Source organism: Argiope bruennichi, chromosome 10, assembly GCF_947563725.1.
Source record: "Argiope bruennichi chromosome 10, qqArgBrue1.1, whole genome shotgun sequence".
Taxonomy (NCBI): domain Eukaryota; kingdom Metazoa; phylum Arthropoda; class Arachnida; order Araneae; family Araneidae; genus Argiope; species Argiope bruennichi.
Genome location: NC_079160.1, coordinates 118,645,175 through 118,666,452, shown reverse-complemented (window position 1 = coordinate 118,666,452; position 21,278 = coordinate 118,645,175). Strand labels below are relative to the sequence as shown.

The 21,278-nt window shown below is 29.9% G+C and overlaps 1 protein-coding gene across 5 annotated transcripts in view; it reads right to left on the bottom strand.

Moving 5' to 3' along the window:
• Nucleotides 1-21,278, bottom strand: part of LOC129987865 (nucleolar protein dao-5-like) — a 105,791-nt gene that overhangs the window by 7,992 nt on the left and 76,521 nt on the right. For 4 of the 5 annotated variants that reach the window (XM_056095836.1, XM_056095833.1, XM_056095837.1 and 1 more), the window contains 8 exons: nucleotides 19,892-20,200; nucleotides 15,122-15,475; nucleotides 13,454-13,564; nucleotides 9,951-10,050; nucleotides 8,032-8,214; nucleotides 6,646-6,808; nucleotides 5,291-5,382; nucleotides 2,604-2,755 (listed from right to left, as the gene is read on the bottom strand). In XM_056095836.1, coding sequence (XP_055951811.1) covers nucleotides 2,604-2,755; nucleotides 5,291-5,382; nucleotides 6,646-6,808; nucleotides 8,032-8,214; nucleotides 9,951-10,050; nucleotides 13,454-13,564; nucleotides 15,122-15,475; nucleotides 19,892-20,200 — 1,464 coding nt within the window. The remainder of the gene's footprint in view (nucleotides 1-2,603; nucleotides 2,756-5,290; nucleotides 5,383-6,645; nucleotides 6,809-8,031; nucleotides 8,215-9,950; nucleotides 10,051-13,453; nucleotides 13,565-15,121; nucleotides 15,476-19,891; nucleotides 20,201-21,278) is intronic. The other variant, XM_056095835.1, reaches the window with a different exon arrangement.

The following is a 21,278-nucleotide window of genomic DNA, read 5'->3' as shown; positions in this document are numbered from 1 at the left end:
GAAGAAATAAGACTTCACATCTTCATTATAGACAATGAAAGAATAATCCAAGATGAAATAATTTTACCAAAAATTTTAAAACAATTTGAATTTTTTTTTTGCAACAATGAAATATATTGATAAAAAATGCATAATGTATGTTTAGAACTAATTAAAAATTACACTGCAACTAAATTAGTATAACTGAAAAAAAATATATTTTTGAATTTTAAGTCATAAAATTTTTGTGCTACAATATTTTTGGGAGTTAATAATGAAAACCTTCGATTCATTTTTACTTAATAAAACTTTCAAAACACTCGCTCTTAAATGCATTCCTACTTTCCAAAGTACATCTGTGCTAAATTTGATAACTCTTTGTCTAACAACATATTCTGTAGAGAGTTAACCCACGCACTCATTTATCTTTCTTATTACTAGAGATGATAGTTAACAAAAATTAAAAGTTATTCATTACCATTGAAACCATATAAAATATAACAAAAAATCAATTGTTTTGAAAATTTTGAATAAGCAGTAAGATGACATAAAAAAATTAAAAAGAAGATTAATAAAAGTATGTACACACCAAATTCATACGCTGCTGTGACATTGATAGCTCAAATATTTCGATGCTGAGTAAAGTAGATGTAAGAATAATTCAAATATATATTTAATATTTGGGACGGAAATAACAACACACTTGAGAGGAAAAATGAAAACTGCCAAAATATCCTTTTCATTTTTTTTTATTAAAGTGCGTGATAACGGAAGCGGATGTATCATCGGTTATTGAAATTATCAGATGAAGTAGCTACTTCCTTGTTGTTCTGATTTCATGTTTAGATTAGCTTTGCATTTCTTTTCAAAATTAAGAACTCATAAATTAAGAAAACCGTGAAGTATCGATGAAAGATCTGCAATAAAGTTTATTATTACATATAAAATGTTTATTTTAACAACTAGTTAAAAAATACCATTGGATGGCTAACCAAATTTAATAAATATTCGAATCCTCGAAAAAGTTCTCGATTATTTAAGACATTTCTTAAATTTATTGGTGGCTTAATCCCATGTATTTTTCTCGTCATTGAAAGAATTTTAAAATAGAAGAAACTATTTATTAGAAAATTATTGATTGCATATATTCTTATATGTGTGTACTATTTATACACAAGTTTCTTTTGTATGTTAATAAAGAAATTGTTATTTGTTAATTTTCCACTTTCTGTCTGCTCTATTATTAATTCCATCTAAAATTGGAATTTAAATATTAAATAGCTATTTAAATTATTCTTCAGACCCATTTATTCTATTCAATCATTCATTCATTCAATTCATTCCATTCATTCTGTTCAATCATTCATTCATTCAATTCATTCCATTCATTCTATTCAATCATTCATTCATTCTATTCAATCATTCATTCATTCGATTCATTCTATTCAATCATTCATTCATTCAATTCATTCCATTCATTCTATTCAATCTTGAACTATTTGGAAATAGTTCAAAATTGAATGTCATATAAGTGTTTGATACATACGGATTTTTACTATTTTTTATTTAAAATTCTTATATATTTCACCGCATCACTTATTTAAAATTTTTAAAGCAGTAAGAATTTCTTAATATTTTGATATGAGAAGAAGAGCTTAGAGAAGGTGTTTAACGTAGGTCACATTTACAGAACTGATAAAGATCTTATCTGTCCTAAAATTTCATATATAATTCATCGAATTGAATGCTAAGTACAGTTAAGATAACGATGATTTATACGTAAGTAAATAGAATTGTGGAACAATTTTTGAATAATTCCTCAATGTTTGATTTATCGAAATAAAGAAATTCGATTCCAGCACTCTTCTTCTTTTTTTCAAACAAATTCCTTTGATGAAAAAGGTTATAAACTGAACAAATAAATAAATACAATAAACAAATTCGAAATTCCAGAAAAGAAAAGAAAACTTTCCTTTGGATTGGGAAAATCAAAATGTCTGAACAGATGTGCTACCAACAGATGTTGGTGAACTTAAGACACGCACATCTGCAACTTTCCAAAACGTCATATCTGACATGTTTAAACAAAGTGAAGTATGAATTATCGTACCGCCTAGATATCGTTCGAATTTCTTGAAAGGATCACAGTGCATTCTTATAACTCTCTTGAATTTAAACTCTCAACTTCTATTTTTGATTTCCGATGATTAACAAGATTGTATTTTATTTTGTTTTCTCTTACTAGCCCTACAAAAATGGAATATTCATTCATTTTATCTTTTTAATCTTACTGATATAAAATTAATTAACATTGACAATAAATGTATTTCACAATATTAAAAAGTTTTTATACGTGTTTGCCAAATTTAAAATTAAGAATGCCCCTTAAAAAATCTCTAGTTTCTTGTAAACCCGAATTAACTTCCACCTTTCCCTGAATATATTCATATATCCCTCTTGTATATTCATTCATGATATTCAATTGAAAACACGATACCAATTCTATTGAAAACATGACAAAATATTATGAAAACATGGTTTTTCATGATGATTTAAGTACTGAGTGTTTCATAATGAGTATGTGTAGCACCTCACAACGAAGCACACTTAATGAGGACTCTTACTTGTCTGCAGAAAGTTGAATACTGATTATAACACGGTTGTTGTGTGATGGGAGTAATCTTCCTCTCGTTCTCCCTGAGCATGGCCTTCACTTTCTCCTCGTCCACCACCCATTCCTCGGACTTCTTCTTCCGCTTGGCGAACAGAGCTGCACCTGCAAAGAAAGAAGGCAGCTGTCAGGATGGTAATTTAACTGATGCATCGCGATTAGATTACTCGAGCAATCTCTGGAGAGCTATAATGTGGACCTTGCTAGCATTCATTAATGTTTAAGAATTAAAAGATAAGGTAGGAATATTAACTTTTTCCGTATGGGTGGTGCAGATGATTTATCACAAAGTAATTTAGATTTTTATTCCTCACAAGGAACTGATCTTTTTCTTTACGATAGCCTTGCACTTTTTATACTATTGTAAATTATCAGTCATTCCATTATTTAATCTGCTGAAAATTAATATATACAGGGTAGTTATAATTAAACTTCCCCTATAAACAGCATCATACAACGCAAACGGGTGAATGAATTGCAACGAAATTTGATATATAGACTGTACACGAGATGCGCTCACGGAATCTCGAAAAAATATTTTTAGTTCCAAACTGCCCACCAGAGGGCGTCCCTTCCGGAAAAATATTAATTTTCACACAATAAACGACAAAAACGGAATACAGAAACAATATTAACATTTATTGACTAGTTTCTGATCCCCTTGTCATCGAACCGTATTAAGTAAAGGTATGTAAAAAATAACAGTACGCTGTTTGAGAAAAACAGTTCAGTTTGCAGAAACAAGAACAGATTAGGAAGAAATTGCACAAGAAGAGCACTTATTTATCATGTCCAGGATGATGTAGGGGAAAGGGCTCCATACGACTACCCTCATTCATCTTGTAGTGAAAGCTTATAAGCCAGTTAACAGCCACGCTACACGGGTAATTGCTTTTGTATTGTGGTCATGCTACTCGGCTGCGAACCACAAGGTCTTAGTATCTATCCTAGCTCATCTCAATCCGCTACATTGGTGACCCCGGACGATGAACCTTCAACCTTCGCACAGCTGTTGTGGCGCCATCTACCCATAGCAAACCAAAGTCGTCAGACTCACTTGTCGCAGCAATACAAAGTCGTCACACTTGGCGCAACAGCAATAGCAACCATTCACTCACACAAGCTCGCCATGACGCTTGGCGCTACTCAAATGGGTACAAGCGCAATAGACTCAACAGCTAATACATCACCACTCAACAGTCATATCGTTCGACTCACTGGAGGAAAAATCTGTAGTGAAAGCTTATAAGCCAGTTAACAGCTACGCTACACGGGCACTTCAACCTTCGATAGGTAAAGGATATAGTATTGTATTGTGGTCATGTTACTTGGCCCAGGTTCTATATTCGCTCATCTCAATCCGCTACAACCTATAAACTTTCAAGTCGATGGACAGTGTGTTCAACAGCAGATCGTAACTGATCAGTTTTGATGCTTCGCACATGAAACGTTATGGAGTTCTTAAGTCAATCAACACCTTGCATGGCATTGGGGTGCTATAGTTAAGAAATATTGACCTTTCGCGTGAATTTACTATTTTTACTGAAGTTATTACGTCATCATTCTCGAGTTTTTTGGTAATTAATATGCGCTTAATAGTATGGGAAAAGGGAATTTGGGTTTTAGACGCGCTTTCTCCAAACTATGAAAACAAAAATTTGTCCCGAAACTACTGTTGTAGTCCAAAAATCCCATACCAAATTTGATATTTTTAAATTAATGCATTTTTTTTTTGAGTTATTGCGTTTACATGTGTTTGAAATAACAGAAAGATGGAGGATTAACCCCTTGTTGGTTTTAGATAACAGTTTGATAGCTGTCTACACTATAGATGATAAATCTGTATAAAGAATTTTATCTTCTTGGCTTTCATCGCTTTGTAGTTATTCGAATAGTCGGACAGATAGACTTACTGTCTATCTGTCCGACTATCTGTCTATCTGTCCGACTATCTGTTTATCTGTCCGACTGTCTATCTGTCAGATAGAATTTGTTCAAAATTTGATAGAAGTCTACAAATTTAGTGTAAAGACCGTATAAGAAATTTCATCCGTCTAGCTCAAAGTCTTTTCAATTATCTTTATCACCAAAAAATAGACGGACATTTTCCAAAAATGTGTTTTTGGAACTCAAAGAGGTCTAAAACGTGGAAATTCCTCTAAAGCCCGAGTTCAAATTGTTTAACGATAACAATACTTTCGCTGTACTACATATACATGGAATTCAAAAGTGGTAATAAATTGCGAAATTTGCAAAACAATGCATTCATTTGCTCATCAGGGGATAAAATAAATGTGGATAGCAAAGGGAATTATAGCATCTCCTGTAGTAGTATCGTATAATTAAGTAAAGTGATTTAGTTTGGTTTAGTTATATTAACGTCCCGCTGTAAAGCAACAATAGGGCTATTTTGGGACGGACCTCGTCATTTTGAGCCGCGGTCAGATGACGAGGAATGACACCTGAGCTAATATACACCTTCTAATATAATTGGAATAGAGTTTAATAATTTTGGAGCAGCCTTATTTAGTCATTTATGAAAAAACTCAATTAATTTTTTTTTAATTAGAGAAAAGTTAATTGTTACAATTTGGAGTATGTTTCACAAGTGATAAAAAATTTACATTATATTTCGATTACCTTTGCCAACTGGTGATTGTAGATCCTTTACTATGCCATGGCACACTTCAGGGCTGACTACGTTGTGTTCATTGATGGATAGGCCAGATGACCTGTAATAAAACAATACTTCAGATGAAAAAACTGAGTTAACGATTCATTCATAGCTATTTTCAAAAATCTTATTAAAATATTATTCCTTTAATGAAGTTATAATTCTGCTATAGATATATTATCGTCATCTTATTACTTTATCTTTGTCGAAAAGTTGGTTCGCCGGCATTAACGGTTGTTAAAAATTAAAAATTTCAATTGTTTCTCAGCAAATTATTTTTACTTCAAATTTTGATATAGTATATACGTTACTGTGAAAGACCGAAACTGGGGAAAGTCGACTTTCACCGGTTAATGTCAACTCACACCAAATACGAATGCCGAATATTTGATTATACTCTTGTACATTCATACATCATCAATGTATGTCGACAAGCATATATATATATACTTTAGTGGAAGTCGGAAAGAGACAACAAAGATAACAAGAAATGAAGACATATGCTGTTAAAGTTTTGTTATTTTATAAATTCTAACGGAATCTAACTCAAAAGTTGAAAAAATTGGGAATTTTTTTGTGTATGATAAAGAAATGTTTGAATATTATTACAATTTTTTTTTTTACAAAAAATTATATTCTTGAGATTTTGGGGTACTTCACCTTCTTAATTATAAAGTATTATTTAAAATTCACAATTAGTACATAGTGAATGCTGGCATTTGCCGGTGTATGTGAGAAATAAGAATATTTAGCAAATATTTCGGGCATACAGCAAGCAACTATGTGAATGTTGACATTCACCTATGAAAGTTGAAATTCCACCCCCCCCCCGCACTAAATTATTTCAAAAGCCTTCTATTCATTGTGTTTGTTTTTCTCTATTTTTTATTATATTTCGTTATATATCGAATTATATCACAAGAAAAGGCAGCAGTATTTTAAAATGTTGGCACTTTAGAATTTTTCTACCATTGCTTGATTCTTATTAATTTCTGAATTAAAATTTTAATTTTAAATACCAAAAAGTAAAGCATGCCTCATATTGAAATTTATTCAATTCAATTTCGCTTATTTTTTAATCAATTGAAATTCCAATAAAAATTTTTAAAAAATGCTCAGAGGTGCACATTAACCTTCCAACCGTCTGAAATATACATGTGCCAAATTTGGCAGCAATAGGTCAAACGGTCTAGTCTACACAACGACAACACACACACTCATACATGCACATACACACGCACATTATTATTTGATACATAAAATAATGAATTAATAAATTTCAAGAAATGTTGGTATAAAGAGATGTAGTTAAAGCATATACCTGAGTGCTGCAGCATCAAGAGGATGTCGAGGATCTAATACTAATTTTAGCTTAGGAGGTCCTTTAGAGGGACGGAAAGGTACTTGAGAAATATCGGGAGTCGGTGGTTCTACTCCCTGGACTTCTGGGGTACCAGGACCCGATTCGTCACTCGGTTCCGGACCTAAGGACAAGCGAAGAGAAATTTAATTTATACGCACTGATATTAAATAAAAAAAATAACAGCAACTCGTGATTCGTTTGGAGAATGTATTTAGTCTTGTTAACTTAAAGTGAGAGTGCAAATATTCTCATAACAGCATTATCTTGACTGCAAAAGATAATTTTTTTTTGCATAAGTATATTTTAATAATACTAATATTCCTCAATTTAATGATTTACTTTTATTGCATTTCGTAAATTGCTTATATATGCAATAATTTGATTTAACGTTTATTACTAAATGTTAAATCAGTATCTCGCTGCATCTATAAAAGAGAAACACAGAAACTGTTGTTGTTTGCAAATGCGATTTTAAAATGTACATTATTTTGAAATCCATACATAGTTGGTTTAATTTAATTATGATAACTTTTCCATTCTGTAGCAACTGTAAAGGTATATTGCAACGACTCTCGCAATTTTAGGCTTCTGTCAATTGATGAAGAGGGTTTTCAAGTTGGCGATTCCTGATGAGTATCTACAATATATTAGTGGTACAATTTCCACAATATACTGGTCAGTGGATATTTCGCTACGACTAATTTATATGGCCACACTTGCTGAAATTGCTATTATTCAATGAAATTGGGTTTTTAACCTAGAACCTTCTGGGGACAAATGGAAGATATGGTTATTAGACCACCACGGCCTGGAAGAAAGGATGATAAAATATCAAAATAATTAGGTTAGACATTCAAGTGTAAAATTTAACTATATTAATATGGAAAGACCCTAAATGGCCGTTCAACGAAGCTACCTAGTTCGCCCGAGTCACATGGATATCACTGCAAAATTCCTTTCCTTTTCTTTAAGTGTGATTATAAATTACCTATGGTGCATGCTTTGTTCTTTAAACACACTCGCCCACATGGATTTAGGGGGACAGGGAGATTTTCTGAAAACTTTCAAATGATGCCCGGGAATACGTTTGTTTGATAGCGATCGGCTAAGGGGAGACCTCTTTTGTATAACAATCACTTAAGGACACAAAATGTCATTGCGGTAATGTGGGGGTGGTTTTCTTATTTTTGAAAGAGAAATTCGGGCATTTCAACACTCTGAGGTACTTGAACTATAATGAGTTTTAAGGAAAACTTGATATACCGAATTTCATGAAACTGTAGCAAATTTCGGCTTAACTTTTTATATAAAAAAAAGTAGACAATAAAATTATAATATAAATACCTTCGTGTATCCACTTAGAGGATTTCTTGAGCCTCTTGTAAAACATGTTTGATCCCTTAGACTTTTTATTCGAATCATCAGCCAAGGAATCTGCTATCTTCCTCGCCATTTCCACTTGTTCTTCAAGTGTCGGGTACACGGCGCCGGGCTCTTCGTAGAAACTGGACGAGGAAAACATTTTTTCTACGCGTAATAGGCAAAAAATTTAATTTTAAAATATTATTTAATTAAAAGGTTCTTTAATTATAAACATTCAAAAAGCCCATATCAATCGCATTCACTTTTTTATGTCTAAAGTTTTTTTCTTTATTAAATTAAATCTATAACCTGATAATTTGAATGAGATCATTATATTGTAACTTACTTTTACTATATTGTATAGTATCTCCTGTCTCTTGGGATATATTATATTTAGAAGAGATAATTTTCAAGGCAATTTTTTCATTTAATCTTCGTTTTTTAAAAAAAATTTATAGCATAATTTCAAGGAAAAATTTGTGAGAAAATAAACTAATAAAAATTTGGTAAAATCCACAACCATCAATAGTATACTTCCATTGAATTCGTGCGAACAGTAAATTTTTGATGTGATTGATACATACAGCCCCCCCCCCATTAGAAGCCTATGCGGCTCTATCAAACCAAACTATATCCCGTCATCAGCGATGGGCCCGTTAAATAGACAATAGCACCATTGTTATATTCTACAGAAAAGCGAGACATAACTTACTAATAAAGCAACTTCTCATTCCTACGTTTGAGTAGCCATTTCAGTGAGAATCATAAAATCTGTAAAACAAACAAGAGGAAATGTCCTTTCTTCAGTTTTCACGTTTACATGATAGTTTAGCATCTTTTTTCCTATTTTCTTCTACATGCTTTGGACATATAGCAAGGTTGGTATAATGTATCGAAGGAAATAGTAAACCATTGAAAGTCATAGAAATCCACAAGCCTGAATACTTCTTTCCGATTTCTGGTTGTAGTTACATAGTTTAGAGCGCTGTGTGTTTCTTAGTATAATGAAGAAAGTATTTTGAAGCCTTTCTTTCCATCAACTGGTTCCAAAATTTGGGACAAACTCACAAATTTGGGCTTCAAATTCGCACACAAACTTTTGTTTACTTAAATAAAGAATACGTGTTATTTTAGAATTATCGTGTGTAGATACATACTAGAATGGTCATGATAAATATACATTACAAATTTTATTTATATAACTCTTTCATATTCCTAAATATTGTGAGTCATGTGCATATAAATAAGTGGACAGACAGATTTTCCTCCAAAGTATTTTGTTAAGAATCTATATAGTAGGAGTTAAGACCTACATGACAAATTTCACCCTTCTAGTTAAATGTATTTTTTAGTTATCGTGTACTCAAGTTTTTGGAATAAAGAGAGTTTGGTTTCATGGCTCTTAGAATTTTAAAAACTGTGAACGCACTTATTTCCTAAAATATCGAGGAAAAGTTTTTAATGATTACAATTTTTTTTTTTTTTTGCATAGAAAATTAGTGTACAAGAAAATAAGAAGGACAATCTGTAGCATTTCTTTCGTACTCAAGTTAAACCAATCCTACCATTCAATATATCCTACCATTTTTCAATCTATATATGTCCTCCATATATCCTCCATTTGTCGACTCTCACAATCATTTTTCAATCCATATATGTCATCACAATCATTTTTCGACAAATTGAAAGAAATGTTCCATATGCGACGTGATAGTACTTAAAAATTGGTAAAAAAAGATACTAATTAAGACAAGATAGTTTTGGTAATATGTAATCAAAGATTGTGAAAAATTTAATTTAAATTCAGATATTTTTTCTTATTGATTAAATTTTGTCGAATATGAATATGGAAATGTGAATTCATAATGAATGAATACTTTATATTCCAGAATGATACTCACTCTTTTTCGTAATGGTTGTGCTACTGAATGGTGTTTCGGTCGTAACAGTAGAACTTTCATCAGTTGAAAATCCATGACCTCCGTTGAAACAGTTAAGGTCCTGGATAAAAAGAACTTTATGAAACATTTAACTTAAAAATAATTCCAGTGCAACGAGGAATAAGTTCTTGTAACCGAATTTTTCATGTCCTTATTTAATTTGATTTTTTTTTCATGGTTTTACGGATAAAATGTTATAATTCTTTTTTTTACTCTCTTTTTGATGTGCCAGATTTCAGAATTTTGAGCAACTGTGTGGATATGACAACACTATAATATTTTAATATTTTTAGGGCTTAATGATCATTTAGATTTTTAATTAATTGAAAATTGCGTAAATTATGTTCTTAAGGTAAGAAATCAAGTTATAAACAAATAGTTGATGGATTAATATATATATATAGTTGATGGTAAATAAATAATAATATTACTATTATAGTCTAAAAATTAGAAAATAATTTCGTAATTGAAAATTTGGTTTGAAAACAAAAATTGTAAAAGTATGAATGCTGAAAGTAATGATAAATGAAATTAACTATTTCGTAATATCATATCTAATATAAAATATAGTGTAACGATTATCTAATTTCATAAGGATGAAAACGCCTAAGTATTCCCATTCAATATAATATCAATTCAATTAAAAGTTTTCTATCGATGTTTTATGTTTATTTTAGTTTTGACCTCCATAATTTTAATAACAAATCATTATCATTTTTAATAAACCGAAAAAAGTGATTTTTTAAAAAATAAATTTATTTTGCTTTTGTTATCACAAATCTAAATATATGATATTACATTTGGAAGGTGGAAAATCTGTTACCGTTGATAAGATTATAAAACTGCATGCATTAAAGCATATCAATCTTGATGAAATACATTAATGTCATTTATAAACTCCCTAAATTCAAAAATTCTAATGAAAAATAAGCGCTTTTAGCAAAATGATCCAGCACATAAAAAACATCCGTGTAAAGGAGAAAATGTTACACATTTTTAATTTTTACCCATTAATTTAAAAAAATAAGCTTGATTTCATTTGTTAATTCATAACTTAAAGATTATTTTGTAAACCACAAAGAAAATGAATTTACTTTAATGTTAAATGTAATAAATAAATAATAAATAAACATGCAAAAACGTTCTAAATATTAACTATATTTAGCTAAGATTTAACAATTATTTAATAACTAAGATTTAACAATTATTTAATCTATATTTTTCAGACACGACATGATTACCCTTTATAAGAATTGTATTCGTGCAATGCTCTTTTTCATAAGAATAATGTGATGTGACAAAATATTACCAACCAATATCTCATTTTAAATTAACTGATGTAACATTAATATTTATTACATAAAAATCAGTCCAAAAATAATACCAGTTACACTTGACTTTTAAAAAAAGACTCCTATCTTTTTCGTGCATTAAATTACTAATGTGGGCTTTATGACTCAATTCTTATGTATTTCGATAATTATATAATTATTAAAAATTCTACCATTACAAATATTTTTTATAATTTAATTTAAATTTAATCTACACCAAATTCCGTTCTCTGTAAAATATATGCTTCAGAAAATTATATCCGCAAACATTCAAAATGTTAATAGTCGAAAAGAAAAGTAGAAAGCAGGTGTTAAGTTATGGAATGCATAGACAGATGGTTCAAAGTTTTTAATAACATACGATATGCTTTGTTGCGCTGCCCTATTTTCTGAAGAAAGGTAAATTTTTTTTAAGGTAAATGATTTTTTTTTATCGATTCTTTTAAAGTTTCTCTTGTGGATAATCATGATTTCTGAATTTTTCAAAATGTTTAAATATATCTATCTGTTTGAAATGTTTTTATAATTTCCATTCTGTCTCTTGTATGTAATAAAAAATTAATGAAATCAGTAATTTAATTAACATTTATAATCATTTAAGTTATATGTGTAATTGTTTTTCCTACTTAAAAATAAATATAAATTTATAATTCAAGTATTTTGAAAATGAATATTTATTTCTGAGGGAGATTTACTTTTAAAACATTCATTTATGATTGATAAAAGAGTTACATATCAATTAAAACCGTCTGTAATTTTATTTAAACAATTTTTTAAAAGAAAAATGCTTTTATATCTTATTTTTTTAGTTATAATTCAGGTATTAAGAGAAAACACATTTATTTTTCCCATATAAAAATTAGTATCATATTAATTGAAGTTACTTTAAAATGTTAATTTAATTTAAGTAGTTCTGAATATTTAAAAAAATGCATTCATATTCATAATTACTTTTCTTCAAAAAATTAAATTATAATTCATGAATTACGAGAATAAATATTTTTTTTTTTTTGGAAAAAAATGAAAAAAAGATTAATTAAAACTGTTGTTAAAAAAAAGAAGCAAAACATGAAATCCCATGATCGAACATGGGTCTTCTGTTTACTACTCCAGGGTCTTAACTACTATACTAATCGCGCCTCGACGACACGTTATTAATATATAAGCTATGTAGTAAGTTTGAAGGCCATTTTCTTGAAATTTACTGGTTATTGCGCTTTAGTATTTTCGTGAGTGGGCATTCTAAATATATACTACCATTATACTAAATCTCATCCAGAACTGAATTTTCAAACTCGTGCCCTCCCCTTGTAAGCAAAATGATTATATAATTGCTTAAAAAAAATGGAGGTTAGAACTGATTTTGAAAAATTTGCTAAAATTAAAGATTGAATTGAAAAGCTCATTCTTTGTATTTTAAATTTTGTGAAAATGGCTTTTATGCGGTAATATGGTCAGAAGATATTGAAAAAAAACACACATGAAAAGTTCGATTTATTTTAAATTAATTGAAAATTTAATAAAAAAATTTAAAATTCTTTTTTATAGAGTACCTAGTACTCAAGAAGTAACTATCTTTCATATTTGGAGCATTAATTGTAACAATCTGCTTATATAGTGTTTTGAGCAATTTTTAGAGTTTTGCAATACGTATCACGCAATTTGCCATCTTAACTTTTTATTATTAACCTTGTACAAACCGACCATGAAAGTTCTTTACTAATGAACTGTTTTTGGGTCAATTTCACTTTCAAACAAAGGGAACAGGATGTAAAACAAACTATCATCAAGGATGCCCTCGCTTTACATTCTGTACTTCGTTTGAAAGAGAAACCATCCCCAAAAAAGGCCTATTAGTACAGAATTTGTATGCCTGGATTGGGACAGGCTAATAGTGAAATAGTTAAAAACATTAGTATGGTAATAAAGTATTTTAAATGAAAAAGAGCAGTTGTATTTTTACACTCGTACATCCATCGTATGTTGAACAAGATTACATAAACACACAGTCATCATTTGCTTGATGAGTTTCTTAGTTCTATTAAAAGCTTCTACATTTGCAGCATCTACAACTATTTGCAGCCAAACTAAGCCAACACACTCTTACGCCATTTTTCTTTTTTCGGGTCTTACCATCTGCATTTCCTTCAAACAGTCCTTAAAGCTGCTTTCGAGGGGGTCGCTTTGGGGCCGAGTTTTCGGCTTAGGTGGAGGAGGAGGGGGTACTTTCTTCTCAGGTTCAGACTTCAGGAGAAAAGGTAAGAAAATAAAAAAGAAGACAGGAAAAGAAAGAAACCAATAAACAGAGTCAAGAGATCTTTGTTTCCTGAAAATGCTTTTGGGGTTTGGAACATACTTTTTGGTTGCTTGTCGAAGCTTTTGTTAAATTAATTGTTCAAAAATTTAGAAATATAAGTCATGAAAAAGGAAAAGAGGGAAAGAGAGAAGAAAAAATCCTGAACAATTATGGAGTTCAAATACTTAATTGAAGCATTTATTGAAAAGGAATTTTTAAAATAAAAAAGTATGTCAAAATGAAATGGTCTGTAATACAGTGATTATAGCAATGAATAAACATGATTTAAAAAGAAAAATAGCAAATTTCTGGTTATGAATTCTGTTCTAGAATCGAGTAGTGCTTCAATCGCAAATAATCTGAAAATGGTTAAAACAACAATAACAACATGAAAACGCTTTAGATCAATTTTTATCTTATGTGTCTACACATTCAGTTATGAGTATGAACATCTTTTGTTTGTTTGCATTTTTGCAAAGAAACCGGGCATTTATTCTTTGTTTGTCTGTCTGCTTGTTTTTTGCATTAAAATACATCTTTTTTAAAAAATTGCATTTAAAGTTTTTATTTTTATAAAAATGTTAAACGCAAACCTGTTAATGATTGAAAAATTTATCAATTTAAGCTCAAAAATTTAATTTTATACTGCAAAAAGCAATCGAAACAATTATGAAGAGAATTCAAGTTAATATTTCTATCAGCATCAATACTATATGCAGATATTTAATATGATAAATGAATTTTTAAAATTTTAAGGATTAAACATTCTGGGGTTTATCGAGTACACATGTTCATATATAATGACACCTTTTTCTGAAATACAGTTTTCGAGTTTCCTAGCATTAATTTACAATAATAAATAGATAATTGACCTACAAGATTTCTTTATCTTGGTCTAAGCGGTTTCTTGTGGCAGTACTTTTTAAAAAGTGACATGTAAAGTAAATGACATAATAGTTATGAAAGAGTACATTTCTAGAAAAAATAGGACGTGAGAAATGTGATTATGTACAGAAAAGAAAAGTTTAAAAAATTTTCTTATTGAGAATCATGATCTTTTACTCTTTTTTTTTTTTTACAATTCTTCAATTTTTAACAGTTATTACTTAACATTCAATTATTTATTGGGATTTACAAAGCATCCTTTACAAGAGAAAAAAAAGAATACAAAGAAGAATTAATTTAACTTTCAGTTACAAAAAAAAAATTTCTTTCACGATGTTCTAAAAAAATATTCTTAAATTTATCATAAATATTGCTTGGTAGACAATGATATATTTTTGACATTGTAATAACAAAATAAATATATCTGTACAACTCAAAAAGGATGATGGAAAGACCATCAGAAGTTTAAACAAATGCAAAACTAAGAACAATTTGGCCTTTTAAATTAATTTTTAAACTATTTGAAAATATTTTGCTTCAGTTACGCTATACATTATTAAACGTCATATTTACGTTAATACATAATTAAATAATGTTTTTAAATTCAAAAGAGTTCGTACCTGATTCTGATGGACCATAGAATCCGTTTTATTTGTGGAGTCTGTGATTGGACTAGAAAATGGTACTTGTTTCAGAGAACTGAATGCTTCCGAAGTCTTGGTTTCGGATACTGAGGTAGAGGTCAATATTTCGGTTTTTTTAACATCACAGATACTGGATACTGAGGGTGATATCGGCGTGTCTTTTACAATGCCGTTTTTGAAACTCTCCAGCTTTTTCTGAGTTGCATTTATTAAATCGTTCAAGTCCATGGCATCCAGCGTGATACTTGGCACGTTGTCACTGTCGACGACTGTTTGAGACACAGATTCTTGCTCTTTCTTTGTGAAAGACACTTCTGTGTTTCCAATGATCTGGAAGTAGGTGATTATCATTAAGTATTTGTTTATAAATGCAAAAAATTTGAATATGTAGAAAAGGGTTTTATAGTTAATAGTAAGGCTCTTTTTCATATTAATAACTATAAAACTTGTATATGTCTAAATACATGTTTTCTTCAAGACTTTTAAGATTTTTGAGGGAATATTGATCTCAGTAATTATTTAAAAAATGATCGAAAATAAATGCCAGTAATTATAGATCTTAGAAGAAAATAGCTGAATGAATTTCATAAGCATTATGTGTGTTTTACTATGAAATTGCTCGAAATGATAAGTATTTACAACCACAGATTCGCGCATATGCAAATGTTTCAATTGTTATATGTAATATATATATATATATATATATAAACATAATTTTTTAAGTAGAATCGTGGTTGAAGACAGAAAAGACACTTTGAATTTTTAACTCCGTTTTATTTTATCCCGGGAGGCACGACCTATGTACAAGCATAAGCGACGAGCATATCAACAGAAAACGACACAGAGAGAAAATGGAGAAAAACTAATGACAATTTTATCCCTGTGAATATACACAGTGAGATTTTGGTAGGGATTTCCTTCACGTGTAGAATTTAAGTTGTAGGTAAGGGAGTTATAAGGATCTTTTAAAAGAATTTGTTTAGGTCAGCAATTTTTTATCCCTTCACTCGGAGTGTGAGAACCGCTGACGAAAGCATTTTTACAGAACTTTCTGTTGCATTAATTGCATAGAAAAGTGTAATGGGATCAGGAAATAAGAGAATGTTTTAGAATGAAGTTAACATGTGCTGAATGGAGTTAAAAATTAGGTAATTAATTAAATTTAAAATCAGTTAACTTTATATATATGTAAGCATTATTTTATGTGAAGCAGAATGCAGTTTGAAGATACTTTTGATTTCGTGACGTCGTTTTATTTCATTTTGAAGAAGCAGGCATATGTACAAGCGATGAGCACACAGAACGACACAGAAAAGGAATATGAGGAAAAAGCTCTTGGACATTTTATCCCTGGCCTTATATAATCGGAGAAATTGATAGGGAAAATATTTCTTCATAGTGCTAATATTTAATGAGATTTCGATAGGGATTTCCGCTACACGCGCGGACAAGGTAGGGGAAACAAAGGGAGATTTTAAAAAAGAATTTGTCTCATCAGCGGGATTTTGTCTCTTCACGCGGAGTGTGGGAAAGGTAGGCTTTTAGCCGATTCAGCAATTTTACAAAGCTTATCTTGAATTAATTAAGTAGAAAAAGTGGAATTGGATCACGAACAGAATCCTTATAACCTAGAAGGATTAACTGCGCTATCAAAATATTTCTACAGTCTTCTAAAAGAGACGAAATGAGGATAGAATAATTTTACGTTTTTCCGCACAAACTTTGGAACGTATCATCGTCCAAAAATTATTTTTACATCGTGTTACACTACAAAAATTACCTTTTCAGCAACACACATTTCCTGTCTATACAATTATTTCTCTAATTTTATAATATTTTCAAAATTAATTTAAATACAATTCATATTAAGGATTTTTTACCGATTGAAATAAAACCTACTTTATTGTTTTACACATCTCTCACATTTGTCAATGTTAAAGTTGAGTATTTTCTTTCTTTTTTTAAACATTTTAATATTTGGTTTTATTTCTTACTTTATTTCAATATACGAACAGTAATTTAATGTTATATTAATAAAAGTGTGCAATGATATATGTGCTAAAAAGTGAAACAAGTTTAATATTTCGACAAAATATCGAATTGATAACAACTAAGTTTAAATTAACTTTAAAAATTGATTCAATATAAGAGAAAAATAGTATGAAAAGAAATTGATGTGGCTATAAAATTAAATTTTGGATTATAACATGGTGCAAAAATATTTTGTGTGAATTCGTTCAGATGTTATAGAGGAAAAATGTTTAATCATTCACATTCATTTGAGCCTATTTAAAAAGTTCTTAAAAGTTTTTAATAGTTAATTTTTCTATGCATTAAGGTAAATAAGTTTAATTTTATTACTTATATAAGTACAAGTTATAATGAATAAAAAGGGGAAAAAATACCTTCTTATTTTACAATCTGAAAATTGTTAAGAACGATTACATGCCGAATAAATAGTTACTCAATATGAGAAATTTCATGACATACTTTAAAATGATTTACTATAAATTGTTATGTGATAATTAGGGCTAAATGAAATTTATAATCTTTACTTTAACACATTAATATGATTGAATTATTTAAAATACATATAATGATGGCAGATTTATAAAAATGTTTCCACATTTTTAATGTAAAACATATAATATAATATAGTAATTAATTTAAATCTTATATAACATTCTGTGATTAGTAAATAAAAACAGTTGATTCTCATTACTTATACATTAATTTAGTTTCCATTTGATGATTATTCTCTTTATTTTTTTATGGCACACGATCCTATTTGCTGTAAAAAAGGTAACAGGAAAAAGAACACCACTTTCTGCTGATTTACATCTTGGATATTCTGATGAACAAGAAAGTCATTCTTCTAGTTCAGGTTTGTCAAAACTGATAATTTAGTGTTTCTTATTTCTAATGAAAGCTCTAGGAGTTATCTGAGAATGAAAACTGCTAATTCAGCACTTTCGAATTCTTCGCCGTGCAGAAAAGTAACTGGAATTCGTCCAAAAGTCATCCGCTGCCATCTTGATGGGGATGCAGCCAACATCTCACGGCAAATTACGACAATTACATGTCAGTTGTTCAGTTGCATTACCTTTCGTTCGAAGTCAGCGCTTCACGGCCTTGTATCTTTCACGATCTCGGGGTTCTTTTCAGGTGGTATTCTAAGAAAACGCAGCGAAGACATTTTTAGAGTTCTAACAGGCTGTTGTGGAATATTTTATATTTCAATCGAGCAGCAAAGAGAGTATATATAGAGAGATATTTAAAGATTGAAAATTTCTCTTTCTTTTTAAAGAATTTGTGTTTTCATTTATTTATAAAGAATCCTTATTAATTGTTCTTTTTTATATTTAATTTATAATTATATTTTGATTTCCTGATCATGGAAAACTTTTCAATTTTTTGGTAAGATTTATAAATTTCAGACCTGTAACTTGTAAACCACTTTTTAAATATCCTAATATGTATATCTGCCTATATAATCATAATAGCTGCATACTCACTTAAATACTGTGAATACTAATATTAAACATGACATAAGACAAGTAAATGAGCACGATCTTTTTTCTTTTCTAACTTTTAAATTTTTTAATTTTTTAAACTAGACACTGGACAGTTTTATAATAAAGAACCAAATATTATTTTGTAGGTTTCGAATTTAATGCTTTAAGTTGTACTAAGAATGTGTTCTTGAAAGCGAAATTAAACAGATTTCCCAATTGTCCGATAAAGAATTAATGGGGTTATTAATAGCATTAGAATACAGTACACTCCCGAGTATCCAGCCAAATGTGGCAGAAGGGCAGGACGGATAACAAAAAAAAAAAAAAAAAAAAAAAAAAAACAGATAGGCTGGAGTTCAATGAATTCATTTCTTTACCCAACAATACCAGAATACAAAATTTTTATACCAAAACTCACTGTTACAATACGTATTTCCTCGCTTCTTGTTGAGTACTAAGCCCTCCATTTATTTCAAGCCACGTAGAATTTGAAATCGGCTGCGGCACGGTGAACCATAGAAGCAGTTGCCGGTAATGCGTCGAGTTAAAATAAAAGGTTATGTACTGGTAGATTATATAATGCACAGAACGATTCAAGAATTTATTAGTGAAAAAGTAAAGGATATAAACTGTTCACATTTTAATAGAAATTCTGTACAACCTTAAATGCAGGAAACTTAAACAAAACGTTAAAGTAAATCATAGACCAAAATCTTAAAAAAAATTGACTCAAACTGATTTCATTTTTCACTGATAAATGATTACACAAATATGAAAAGTTAACACTAAGATAAGAGTCAAAACTTACAGTTTTTAATTTTTGAAGAAGTCTTTAATAGATGACTGATTGCATTTCAGTCCGCATCCTATGCCTTGGTAGCATAGTCAATGCAACAATTTGCCTTCCTCATTTAAATACAATCAAAGAAAACAAGGGAGATAGATGGTATGGAAGCCGGATAGTTGAGAACCGGATACTTGGGAGTGTACTATAATGTAATATTTGAGATTTTTTGTTTTTTGTTTTTTTGTAATACTTTTCAAAAATACATCATGGAATTTTAATACATCTGAAAATGGAGTATTTGAAGATGTTTCCTAGTTGCAGTAGTACATCCAAATCAGGTTACAATGATATAATACAATTCGAATTATTGAATTTTCAATATCGGTGAAGACCATATTTAATCGCAAAAATATCGATATGGAATAAAAGATGTAAGCAGCTTACTTCGTGTTTTGTTTCAGTCGTCGTCTTTGTAAAAGTGTTGTCGTCGTTTTTGATTTCTTCGGTTTTCGAGGACGTCGAAGAATCGATGGGACACCTGGGAGGTTTCGGAGGTCCCTGAGGGGTCTGCAATAATTCCGAGAAAGAAGGAAAGGGATCGATGGGTTTGTCCTCTACAGATGCCTTCTTCTCATAATCCTCGTACAACTTCTGGCTAGTGAAATTTTCGAAAGAATTTCCAATTGAATTGGAATTTGTATCTGGCAGTAGAGTTGCAGATTTAATCCTGAGACCTTCTTTTTCTTCTGTTGTCTGGAGAAAGACAAGCAGATTTTAATCATATTCCAAAATATTTTATGACAAAATAAGCTAATTGTAAATGTAGTATATGATAAAGAGATGAAAATTTGTTTAAACGAATAGAAAAATGAGTTCAAAATTTCACCGCCAGAGGGCGCTTTTAACGCATTATATTTACGTCTGGTTCTTTATTTAGGTTTCATCACCTTTTCATCCATAGGCCACTTTAATTCAATAACTCATTCTCATTAAATTACACAATGTCTAAAGTGAACTATAAACATTAATTCTGTGAACTATAAACTTTAATTGCCCACCTCAGGAAGTAGGGAACCTAGAAATATTCTCAGAGATTTGCTACTGGTAATCAAAATGTTATTATGTTTACCAGATCGAATTTTGTTATTGAATTGGTTCATCAAATCACAAATTAGGTAATAGCTGCTCTACGGAAATATCAGACTTCGAAGGGTATACGAAAAATTTCATTGACTTTTTAAAAAATCTTAGATTAATGGTAGCCAAACAGGTTCGTTTAATGCTCATTCTGGAAGAGGAAGAATCCTGTTTCCGCAACAAGAATAGGATATATTGGGCTTTATGTAGAAGAAAAAAAGTCCCCAGCAGACAGGCTTGTACCAGTGTACGTATGTGGTAGAAGAATTAGATATACCCCGGTCAACTGTCCATAAAAACTTACGGAGTACTGGAACATTCCGTATACTTATTCTAAAAAGTACCAGATGCGGTTCAACATTTTTACTATTTTGCACAGCCTTATGAAACTAAAAAAAAAAAAAACTTTGTGCACAATCTTGTGACATTTCGAGCATTGAAAGGTTTTCAATCTTGTTTCAACTTTTAGTGCATTTTTAATATGTAAATTGAAAATTTCCTTGTCTTTTTTTCTTGCTGGATTTGAACACATTATGAAAATAAAATCAACGATATGTAAGTTGAAAATGAATCGACGATATGTTTTCGAAAATGAAATCGCCAATATGTTAATCGATGATATGTCTAAAACTGCAGCCAAAAACAATAGCAATCTGTATCTATTACCTCATTTTTTTTTGTTTTTATTAGAAAT